The sequence below is a fragment of the Coenobita brevimanus genome, unplaced genomic scaffold, assembly GCF_032717465.1.
Source record: "Coenobita brevimanus isolate Jiangsu-jjx unplaced genomic scaffold, ASM3271746v2 jjx.HiC_scaffold_2830, whole genome shotgun sequence".
In the NCBI taxonomy this organism is placed as follows: domain Eukaryota; kingdom Metazoa; phylum Arthropoda; class Malacostraca; order Decapoda; family Coenobitidae; genus Coenobita; species Coenobita brevimanus.
The window spans coordinates 95,001-107,484 of record NW_027643797.1 but is presented as its reverse complement, the minus strand read 5'-3'; the positions used below and the strand labels follow the sequence as shown (position 1 = coordinate 107,484).

General features: G+C 42.9%; 1 protein-coding gene across 1 annotated transcript; it reads right to left on the bottom strand.

The window, feature by feature from the left end:
* Window positions 1-2,208: 2,208 nt before the first annotated feature.
* LOC145390098 (proclotting enzyme-like) lies at window positions 2,209-11,052 on the bottom strand. The gene is made up of 2 exons (XM_080265162.1): window positions 10,399-11,052; window positions 2,209-3,097 (listed from the first exon to the last, which is right to left on the bottom strand). Exons 1-2 carry the CDS (start codon window positions 10,980-10,982, stop codon window positions 2,299-2,301), a joined length of 1,383 nt encoding a protein of 460 aa, XP_080121288.1. The 5' UTR covers window positions 10,983-11,052; the 3' UTR covers window positions 2,209-2,298.
* Between the last annotated feature and the right edge of the window lie 1,432 nt (window positions 11,053-12,484).

The window sequence follows — 12,484 nt, the reverse complement described above, 5'->3', positions numbered from 1 at the left end:
GCTTCAGATAATCCTTTTCGGGCTCCTGTCTGCTCTGCCGGTAAGCACATCGCTTGCATGGCTGATTAATAATGTCGTCAGACGGGGTAGACACTGGTAACGCGAGTCGTCTCCACAACAAATGAGATTCGGTCAGTTAAGAAATAAGAGAGAAAATATGTGGATCATCCTGTATATACATCCACAGACCCAGGTAGACAGTGAAATGGTAAGCACAGGATACAGGAAAGAATATATGTTTTGATTTAATCACACTGTAGCATCATTGATAGATACGGGAATCGGCGTGGACTGATGGCTGTTAAAGGGTTGCTCCAGCTCAGCAAAAGTGCGACGTAAACAAATACACTGCCACCACATCGGTCTCCAACAATCCCCCTGTAGCGCTAGAAAGCGACGGCGTTTTTTCTTTCCTGTCACTTCTACTGCACTATCACATCCCTCTGTTACTCCAGCATCAGCATCACTACTACTACTCCTACTATTAACAGGGTGTGGTGCGATTGAGTCAGGAGGAGGACGTTGACCAAACGGGACATGCAGACAGCCTCGCAGCTCCTCAGTAATATCGGTGGGATGGCCAGCTGTACCGTTGGATTCTCACTTCTCTATTTTTCTCAAGAATATTCTGCATTCTCGGTTTTTAAAATCTTCATCTCTTTGACTCCTTACCGCTTAGACCTGTTTAGAATCCTCATCTCTTTGACCCCTTACTGCTTAGACCTGCTTAGAATCTTCATCCCTTTGACTCCTTACTGCTTAGATCTGCTTAGAATCTTCATCCCTTTGACTCCTTACTGCTTAGATCTGCTTAGAATCTTCATCCCTTTGACTCCTTACTGCTTAGATCTGCTTAGAATCTTCATCCCTTTGACTCCTTACTGCTTAGATCTGCTTAGAATCCTTCCTGGTTAGAATTCTTACTTTTTGACTGCTGAGAATGTTCACTACTTGGGATCCTTGCTGTAATGGATTATTCTTTTTGTCTTAGAATCTACACTGCTTAGATTTTAGACTCGTTATGGTACTGCTTAGATCCTTACTTGTTCCCTGCTTTGAATGTTCCCTACTTAGGATTGTTTGCTGTCTTAGAATCCAAATGCTTGAGAATCGTCACTGCTTAGAATGCTTAGATTAATCACTGCTTAGAATCCTTATATTGCTTAGTTTCTTGGGAGTTTAGTTGCTCAAATTTCTACTATTTAGAATCATTAGAATATTTAATGCTTAACTTAGGATCAGTTCTTAGAGACTGCTGCTACTACTACTACTGCAACTACTACTACTACTACTGCTACTGCTATTATTACTACTACTACTATTACCACCGATATTATTATTATTATTATTATTAGTATTAGTATTAGTATTATTTAATGACATCTGTTTTTAGCCTACTCCTGCTACCACCAGTTGATTTTATTTAACTTATGAAGGACTTCTGGTAGGAAATTGAGTTACTGAAGGCTATATCAAATCCCTTCAGTTTGATAGCTCTCTTGTCTAGAATAAAAAAACAAAAACAACCGTCTAATAAAATCGTCTGAGGATAGCAAGAATAATCGTATGTTAAAAAAAACATTTCAGTGAAGGGATTGAATCTAGGTTGCTTTAGAACTGAATCAGATGATCAGGAGGCAGTAAAAAGTAAATAAAAAAATAAATAGATAAATAGACCAAACCAAAATAAACTACGGTACTAAAGTCGTTAGAAAATGATACAGGATGAACAATTGATATTTATTTTCCTGTACATTATAACGGTGTTCTGCACAAATGTACACTGAGATTGTATCATATTGTGTGGTGCTGGTACTCTGATGGCCAAAGTTAGATGTTTTGTTACTTCTATTTCCAGACTATTTTATTAAGAGAAACCATACATAGCCAAAAGGATGAAATCAGTATCTATACCTACATATACAACTATTATGTTTGATGCAGTAGTAAGTTATCGTGCCATATTCCCTTTTTACTTCATAGGTGCCCATCCCATCTCTGGCACATATTCTTGAGCGGCTTAGTTTGCTTTTTATACCTAAGATTCGCTTCTCTGTTATTTATATCGTCGTTATATCAACATATTTTACATTAATAGCATACAAGACGATATTAAGTTGTAATATGCAAACAGGTAGCAGAGGAAGAGATGCTACTAAATCTCAGATGCAACCAGACGGTGCTAAGGTGTATATGTGTGAAATAATTGCTCGGAAAGAAGGGTTGTGGAATCTCCAAAGCAACTTAGAATACAACCTTTAGCTCACGTCTGTATGTGGTTGCTGGTAAGTTATGGCTCTACGGACATACAGTGATACCCGTCTTTATCTGAATCCAGGCGAGGTAGTGGGTGACCTTAGCATATACCCCGGGAGTGTCCACACCGGCGCAACCGTAGCCCCAGGACACAACCCCCACGAGATAATACCTCCCGTCTTCTCCCTTCCAAGCCAGAGGACCTCCAGAATCTCCTTGGCAGGCATCGTGGTTGTGCTTGTAGGTGCAGATCATGTTTGAGGTCACGACGTTCCCTAGGTAGCCTTGGCAGTCTGCAGTGAACATCAGGGGAAGCTCCACCTCCTGTAGCACCTCGCTGAATGATCCTCCAGAGGACGTCGCACCCCAGCCAGTTACGATCCCGTTCTGTCCCTCGAGTTTCTGTGGTGTGACGGAACAGGGCAGGCAGATTGGTTTCACGCCGTTACTGTAGGTCACTGCCTCACTCAGTTCCAGGAGAGCTATGTCGTTGTTCACCGTCTGCCTGTCGTAGGCCTCGTGTATGATGACTTTGGAGACCTGCGCTGTAATGGTGTACCGTGTCGGTCTGGTCGGGTCTCTCCAATGGTCTCCAAGTGTGACGTAGATCTGATCCATGGGGTAGTGTGCAGCGCAGTGGGCAGCCGTCACTACCCAGCGATCGGCAATCAGCACTCCGCCGCAAAATAGCGCGTTGATCACCTTGTTGCGAACGGCTGCCTGCCACGGCCACTCGTTCTGCCCAGCATCCTGGCCGTTTACAATCCTGGATGGATTTTTCAGGCCGCACTGCCCTGTCTGTGGCGAAGACGTAGGAGGTCGGGGACGAGTGGTGCCTGATCTGAGGAATTACAGAAGACTTAGTTAATACCTGGAGAGTTGTAGGTAGCAGACAGGCCAACTACAACGTGTTTATTCTAACCTGACGAACGTCCCTAGCCCCTTGCAGCGCAGCTGATGGCCGCGTGTAGTCAGTTGATTTAACCAGCAACCAGGGAGACTCATTCCTACCTCATAACTCAGAATTTCATGCAACCACAAATTAGCATGCAATTTGTGGGAGTGCCCCAGTTCTGTTCGATGAAGACAAACCGACTAGTGGTTGTCTAAGTGAAAAATACGCACTGACTGAAAAAAAAAAAAAAAAACTCAATGCACTGATGTATTTTTTAGATGGGGATGAATCTTAAGGAACTACCCCGTCCCTCTGTCACGCACTAGCATGCTTCAGACATGATGTGCTTCACCCCTGTAGACTTCAGCAACTTTAGCCAAGTACACCACACCACACCACACCAAACCACACACATCACACCAAACCATACCACACCACACCACACCACACCACACCATACATCATACCACACTACACCATACATCATACCACACTACACCATACATCATACCACACCACACCACACCACCCAACACACCACAACACACCAAACAACGCCACACCACACACCATACCATTCCACACCACACACCATACCACTCTCACAACATACCACACCACACAATATCACCCTCCCACCACACATTACACCAGGCATGGGTCCAAGTACATGTGCCAGTACTTGTGAACAAGTACAAGTACTGAAGAAAAGTACAAGTACAGAAGATTTGCCTAGTACTTAAGTCCAAGTGCTTGACAGTGTACTTAAGTAAAAGTACATTTCAACAGATTATCTATTATTTTTTATAGACATGTTTATTTCAATTTCAGTAACAAATATCTAGTGAAGAAGCATATTATGGTAATATAATACAGTGATCTGACTAAAATGAATAGAGTTAAGCCCCCCCCAAAAGTACCTATCTGTGTAGTTCTCAGATTTTAGACAGTGAACCTCGGCCCACAGCGCCTAAGGGAGGTGAAGATCTACCTACAGGGCGGCAAGAGATGCCCATAGGGCTTTGTGAGTGAAGGTGATCAGAAGTGGGCCAACTCGCAGGTAAAGGTAATGAGACAAATTCTAGTCAATTTTCTAGTTTAACTGATAATACAAATTTTAATAATACAAAATAGATTTGCGCTATAAACGAGAAGTGTGATACTTGCAGTTTAGAAAAATATGCAAGCAAATTATAATTTCCTTAGTTTGAATTTAATGATTTGCCTAGTAAGCAATAATGTCGGAAAATTAAACATTAACAAATACTGTACTAAGCTCAACCTGTGAGAGGTCCAGGTGGATGGTGCATTTAATGCCCACATTGTGAAACGTTTGTGGTTGCTCTAAAACTGTCAATTACAGAAGTTAAAGTTTGCAACTTGTTACAGGGCAGGTTATCACACATTTATTTGCCTTGTTTGAACACCAAAAATCCACATTTGACCAAACTCTTTATGTCTTAAAACAGTTTGCTGAGCCGTGTTCTGACAAATTTGTATTTATAGGCCAAAGTGCAGTTAGCCACGCCAGTGGCCATATGACAAAACCTCAACACAAAATGGTGGTCAGGTCATCGTTGGTGTTCAATATGAAAGTCAATCTTGGAATATGTACAGTACAATATCCAGTTAATTTCAATGCTTATAGATAGTAACACATGAAAATTTCTCAACTTTTTTATTAAAAAACCCTCCCCGCCCCCATGGGTAGTGGCATTCAGCTGGATACACCAGGCACGTAAGAGTTAACTGGTCATCCAAATTTGCTTTTCAAAGTACTGATACCATTACCAATACTGTACTAGCTACCTGTAGGACTTATCACTGGATTTCACAAACATCATAGACTCAAAATTCTTGTCTGCAAGCTGATATCTATTCCGGAGGAAGATTTTTCCAGCGATGCTGAAGATCCTTTCCACAGGTGCAGAAGAAGCAGAGACAGATAGGTATTTTTGTGCCATCTTTGCTAGAGTTGGAAATGTCTCCATGTGCTCCTTTCAGTATACTAGTAGGCTACATCCCTTTCATCAGAAATGCATGGCTGACTCAGGTATCTTTGAATTTCAGTATTAATGGACTCCTGCACCTCTGTTACAGCTGTTGATTGTTGAGCTGGGGTGGCCATAAAACTTAACAGTTCTTCCTCTTTGGTTCAGAATTCCCTGAACTGGGCCCTGGATTATCTTCTGGAAGTTCTGTGCCGGGATTCATACTTGCAGGAACTGTAGCTTCTTTGGCCATAAACTGTGCTGTAGTTATGACAGAGGACTTCAGGTTCGCCTTTTCCTCCTCTTCAGAACATCAATCCATTTTAAACCTTGGTTCAAATATGGTTGCCAGTTAATATATTTTTCGATCTTCATTCAGCTGTAGGTGTTTCTGTACTGACTTCCTCAGTTCAAATACCAGAGCACTATTATACTTTGACTGCATCTGCTCTAGGTGAAACTTGAGCCCCCGTACACAAGGAATAACTAGACTTGAGGAAACAGAGTTCTGTCGTTGGGCACAGTCAGTGACCTCCTCAAATGGTTCAAAAATTTCTAGCACATCTTGAAGAATATTTTGATCATATGCTCCAAGGGTTGGGGCACCATCCAAACTACTTAGCTTTTCTTCTGGCCCTCGCAAAACAGATCTGATCATCTTCACCTGTGAATTCCAGCGAGTGGCACAACCTGATCTATTTTTTTTTCTCCTTCCAGAACATCTGTGGCTATTGTTGACCTATGCACAAAAGATACCAATTTTGATGCTTTGCTGAGTGTAATATTTAAGTGTCCTGCATCTTTTAGGCTATCTTTTACCACCAACTGCAATGTATGAGCAAAGCAGGAGTTATGCTCAGTTGCTAATTCTTCAAACAGTTCAGCAGAATCAGCACCATCAAAATCATCAAGATCATCATCTTCCAAGTCAGTGTCATCATTTGTGTCAGTAGTGGTATCGGGGAATCCTGGCGTGTTGGCATCTGATAGCGAGGGTCAGCTGCAATAAGTAAACCACTAAAGTAAGGGCTGTCTACAACAGAAAAAGGCACAAGATCACATGCCACAAAGAGCACTAGTGCATCATCAAGTTACTTTTGACGAGCATCGTGTGTCGCACATTTCTTTGGGTCTGACACTGTAACAAAGCATTCCGTGGTTGACTGGCTAGTCCCAGTAGTGTTGACACGAGTGCTGACTTTCCTCTCATATAAAGCACTGTGTTTCCGCTGAAACAAAGGGAAAAATAACTATTAAGATGCACATATATTAAGTATATATATATATATATATATATATATATATATATCTGACAACTTTATTGTCATTAACCTAATCTGACAACCTAACCTAACCTTGGGGCTGTCGCCCCACCCCCTCGCCGGTCTTAAAAATGATGTAGATAATATCAAATTTATAAAAAATACAGCTGGGGAGTGAAAAACAGGTTGAACCTCGTGCATGTAAGAAAGTAGAGGCAGTGAAAGGGTAAACTCGTCTGCGAAAGTCATTGGAAGTCCTACAATATTATTTTAGAATTTAATATTGTTAAAAACTCCCTAAAACTTTGAAAAACACCTAGAAAATAAAATAAAAGCCGGCTGCAGGCGGGCTTACTTTTTGTCTGCCCCATGTGCATAGAAGGAAGCTGGATTACTCATTGGGTATTATACAAATTCTTCTTTTAGTTGGCGGGGGTGTTGGTGCTACTATTACTAATACTACTTGTTAACCTTAGCAAGCTGTGCTTACTTTCATATGTTTGTAAAGGTTGGATGTAACATTTTTGGAGCTTGATATATCAATATCACACTGCTTGCAGACTGTCTTGAATGTTCCAGTAGTATATCCTGGTAATTTCAAGTGGCTCCATATGCCTGAATCCTTAGGTGATGCCATGATGCCACTCGTAGTGCTATAAATGGTGGCTACTGAAAGACTAAACTACAGTAGTGACCAGGTTGCAGACAGGAAGAAAGTCTACATGTTGTTGCCTGTTCAGTCTTGAAGTGTGTGCACCAGAGTTGCCAGATAGTACTACTACCCTACAGTAGTAGCTACAATGGAAATAATAGAATTACCACTAGTATTTAATAATTGACAGACATACTGTTTAGTAAAGCAAACAGTACAACTAAAAAAAACTTATTATAATTTGCTTAATGTCATAGTTAAAACAGTTATTGTTATTAAATTACAGTGTACTTATGCAATGTACCTTATATGATTATTACTGTACTGTACTTGAAAAGTACTTAAAAGTACTTGATTTTTCAAGTACATTTGGCCCAAGTACAAGTACACTGATTTTTAAAATCTCAAGTACAAATACTCAAAATTTTGTACTTAAGTGGAAATACAAGTACAAGTACTCAAAAGTTTGTAAAGTCCAAGTACAAGCACAAGTACTTGTACGTGGAACCAAGCCTGCATCACACCTCACAACACACCATACTACCCTGTCACACACCACACAAAATCACCTCCGCACACCACATCACACCTCACCACACACCACACCACCCTCTCATGCCACACAAAATCACCTTCGCACACCACACCACAGCTCACAACACGCCATACCACCCTGTCACACATCACACAAAATCACCAATATGTAGGCATTATATAGGCACTAGTATATATCTCATATCACAATGTGCAGGATGTAGTGTCTGCAGGAGACATACACAGCTTCTCAGTAGGAATGTCAATCCACATAATGTATATCCACAATCTGGTTGTCCCGGACTAATCAGGAATGCCAAACAGCTCTGATCATGTGCCGGAAACATGACCGACACACACACACACACACACACACACACACACACACACACACACACACACAGACACGCGCGCGCGCGCGCACATTCGTGCGCACACGTATGCCCACACACTTTAGCTGGAAGCCAGAGGGGGATATAAGTCCCAAATCACGTGTAGGAAGATTAGAGAACCTGAGAGACAGCCTGAGAGAAGAGGTTAGAGAGGGCCCAAAAATACGATCAAGGGCGGAAGACAGAGATGGGGTTAGCTAGGAGGTTTTGCCATCACGCTACGTTACGTTGTCAATCACGCGTCGATATAACTGTGTACAATTAACTCCGTAACCCAAGAGTGCTCTGTAACTCACCTCGCTTGTGATACACAAAGGGAGAAGGTGAGAAAGAGAGGCGTACCTTTTCACTCTAGTCGACGGCACATCATTTTACTAAGCAACGGCAAGTTCGAGCCATACGACGCCTCACGACCTTATAATGGTGGTACTTGGACAATTTACAACCAACCTCCCTATCTCTCTACGTCTGTCTACGGCGACTTCCATCGATACTGGCAGCAGCGGTGAGCAATGGTAAACTACGATAAACTACTCTCATCGATATTCCCACACCACACCACACCACGCCTCACAACACACCACACCACCATCTCATATACCACACAAAATCGCCCTCCCACTACACACCACACCTTACAACACACCACACCGCCCTCTCACACACCACACCAAATCACCTTCCCACACCACACCTGGCACCATACCATGGGGCAGGTCATTAACAGAAGGGCCCTGATACTTAGTTACATGTCTATCCTACCCTTGTTACCATTAAAGGATTGTTTTCAGCTTTGGAAGGATATTTAGCAGTGAATGGGTTGATGAAGGCTGTATCTATTTTCTGGAGAGAGACGCCTTCATGTGGTGATACCGAAGGGGAGGAGGGAGATGTTGCTCGGGTATACTGGTCCCCCTCAGTTCCCTCTCTAACCTCCGAGAGGAGGATGGTGGACTAAGGTCATACCGATGCCACCACGTGAAGGTGTCTCTCTCCAGCGCCAGAATACAGGGTGGAGAGGAAGGTGAGTGAGAGACTAACAAGGAGAGTGTATGTGAGCTAGGTGGAGGGGACGAGAGAGGTGGGGAGACCGAGGATGAGATGGGGGAATGAAGTGGAGAAGTATATGTGAGAGAAAGGCGGTGGGGTTATGAGTTAGGCGGAGGGCAGGAAACAGGGCGACATGGAGGCGATTTGTTTGTGGCCATCCCTTACGGTATTAAGGCGTATGGCTATAGACAGACAATATATAACTCTCCTCATTTACTCCCTCTGGCCATCTCTCGTGCGTTACGGGCACGGCTCAGTCAGTGTCATTGTCAATGCCTGCTCTGCATAATGTATTCACTTCCTACTCTCATTGTCACACTTGGCCAAGACTAGCAGACTGAGCCAAAGGAGTTTCTAGTAGAGCGCTATTTACGGACCATCCTGTACTGTATACAAAATTAAGGGCTGGATTCTGAGCAGCACTGGAGGCTTCGTAGCACCCTTTTCTCTACGATTTATTTTGCATATTACACCTTATCATCATCGCGTATGGTATTCATGTCGTTTAATATCGACATAATTTGCACCAACAATACACAAGAGGATCTATCTATCTATATACCTAGGCTGCTTCCCTCAAGGATAGGCAGGTAGCCCAGACAGGACCACACACTCATATTTTTTTTTTTTTTTTTTAATGTGTCCGACCCTGTACATAGGCTTCACAGCCTGCTCCCAAGGCCCAGTAGTCCTCCTGCTTACCATACACCTCTACATGTCACCATTTCGGCGCTAACACCTACCGTCCATATTGAATACATGCTAGGGCTGTCTCATACAGGACTGGTGTATTGGTATTAGCGGGGGTAGTTACTCATCTAAACACTCACATTAACTCGTATCATAGCCCCAAGGGAAGAAGGGACAGATCCTCACCGCACCACACCGCACGAGAGTCAACTGCGCAGTTTAAGCAGCGACATCCTCAGCAGGGCCCGACAGAGGAGTTGGTTTACCCCTGCCACATCATAGTGGACCCATCCCCTTACCCGCACCTGACCTGACCAGATGCGGGAAAATATCCCCTCAAGGGATATTGATGTATAAGATGCAGATAAAATCGCTTAGGTAGAGATGTTACGAAGCCTGCTATGCTGTGTACAATAGGGTTCAATGATTTATGCATTTCACGGTATCTTGTGTGTTGCAGGGGCAGCTGAGTATGTTGGTGTGGGCGTGTGTCACAGTGAAATTAGAAAATGGAGAGATAATCCACACTAAACGTTGATAACGTTGAATAAGCCGTCCCCACAAAGTGCAATAAATCTCTCGGTGCAGTGGAAGAGGAGGGTTATGCAATGCACCATCTTGTATGAAAAAAAGTCATATATACAACTGAGGCAAAGGACATATACAAGTACAGTACCTCGCCATGGCCGTCAGAATACAGGAGAATCCATTGTTTCTGTAGGGGAATATTTTGACGCTAGTGATGAAGGTGGCCACGAAACGGTTTGAATTCAGGGTGACATCAATGTATCCGCCCCCACAGTAGGAGATCCCGTCGCTGAGATTGTCCAAGCCATTCTGGGATATGGTCAAACGGTCCATCTGGCACAGGGGACTGCTGTAAACGTTGAAAATTGGGCAGTAGACGCGTATAACTGTGTTTATGGGTGCCTGAGCTACCCAGCGGCAGTATAGTGGGCTGGGATAGGCGTAGGGATAGTTAGGGGAGGTTAAGGGAACGGACTGGCCCGCTTGTAAGGTCACAGAGCTTGTCCCGCACGAGAAAGAGCGTGGTTGAATCTTAGCCTCCTCCTCTGGTAAGATTTTGGCTTCTTCCCCAGGTAAGATCTTAGCAGCCTCATCCCTTGGTAAGAGCTTGGCTTCTTCCCCTGGTAAGATCTTGGCATCCGCTGATAAAATCTTGGCATCCGCTGGTAAGATATTAACCTCTACCACAACCCCCGCCATCGCCACCAAAACACATTGATATAGCCTTAACATCGTCAACACGAGTCGGAGGTGCGTTTAGAACTGGCGCAAAATATGTCATGACACTCCGTATATTAGTGTCAGCTCGCCCTACACCGGTACTCATAATTTACAAGTTTCTCTCAGTCATTCGTGCACATTTCACTGGAGTTCGATTTCACTAAAGTTCAATGCGTTTCAGATTGGCGCAAAATCGGTCCTGACAGTTCTTATATTAGGGTCTATTCTCCCCAGAACGGTACAGTTTTCCTCCCTGACATTTTCACATACTTCACTAACGTTCAGTGTGTTCGGACAGTGCCACACCTGGGTCATAACCTACTTTATATCATTGCCTATTCGTCCCACTCCGGTGTCAGTAATATAGTACTCGTATTTCCTGTCCCGTTATTCGCACACATTTCACTAATTACACCACAGAGGTTTTAATAGATTTTCAGCTTTTGGTGTGTGAATGTGTGTTGGTTCGGTGTACAAAGATTCTAATGAAGGTATTGATGGTGCCAGACTGAGTGCAGGTAAGGCTCAACACCTGTGCACACATACATACACCTTTAACCCTCTCTCTCTCTCTCTCTCTCTCTCTCTCTCTCTCTCCTATAAACTGCAGCAACAAGTGTTCACTCTACGTCACTAATGTTTTAACTCCGCAACCCCACAGCTGTCACGTCACCCTCATTAAAATTTACCTTTTTACGTGTGAGCTTAAATAGATGTTATATACGTATGGGTTAAGGTTTTAGCTCATAAGGGTTTACGTCTGAGGGTTGGTTGTCTAAATCCATCCGTTTCACGTCACACTCATATATATATATATATATATATATATATATATATATATATATATATATATATATATCTATATATATATATATATGTGTGTGTGTGTGTGTGTATATATTCATATATACATACATTATATATATATATATATATATATATATATATATATACACGTGGTGATTGAATAAGCTCCTCATTCCATTCATATTTTGCATTTTAACCTTTCTTTTCCCAGACGATTTCCTTCAGTTTCATTAAAACTCATAGTTGTGACAGAGTTATTGAAGCTTATATCTAGCCCCACCAGATTGAAAATCTCCTGTATCCTGAATGAAAATGAGTGGAGAGAGCTTGAATATAATGAAAAACTACCTCTTACGAGTGAAAGATAAAGGTGCTCTAACCGTATGTGGCCCACAAAGGTTTACGTCCTAGGGTTGGTAGAATCTCGGTGCTTACATAAGGCCACTCAGAAGCGAACGATTGATGACTCTTGTCTTTAATGTCTGAACAAAGTAACCTAGCCCCGGATCCCAACATTCCTGCTGGGACGATCAAAGACTGGATGAGAGGCAGACAGGGACAATCAAAGACTGGATGATAGGCAGACAGGGACAATCAAAGACTGGATGATAGGCAGACAGGGACAATCAAAGACTGGATGATAGGCAGACAGGGACAATCAAAGACTGGATGAGAGGCAGACATGGACAATCAAAGACTGGATGATA

Bases quoted from the DNA above. Each gene is read 5' to 3' on its own strand.
- LOC145390098 (XM_080265162.1), bottom strand. From the start codon at position 10,982: ATGTTAAGGCTATATCAATGTGTTTTGGTGGCGATGGCGGGGGTTGTG. The intron at 3,098-10,398 runs GTACTGTACTTG...GTAATTCCTCAG, and splicing joins ATTCTGACGGCCATGGCGAG to ATCAGGCACCACTCGTCCCC.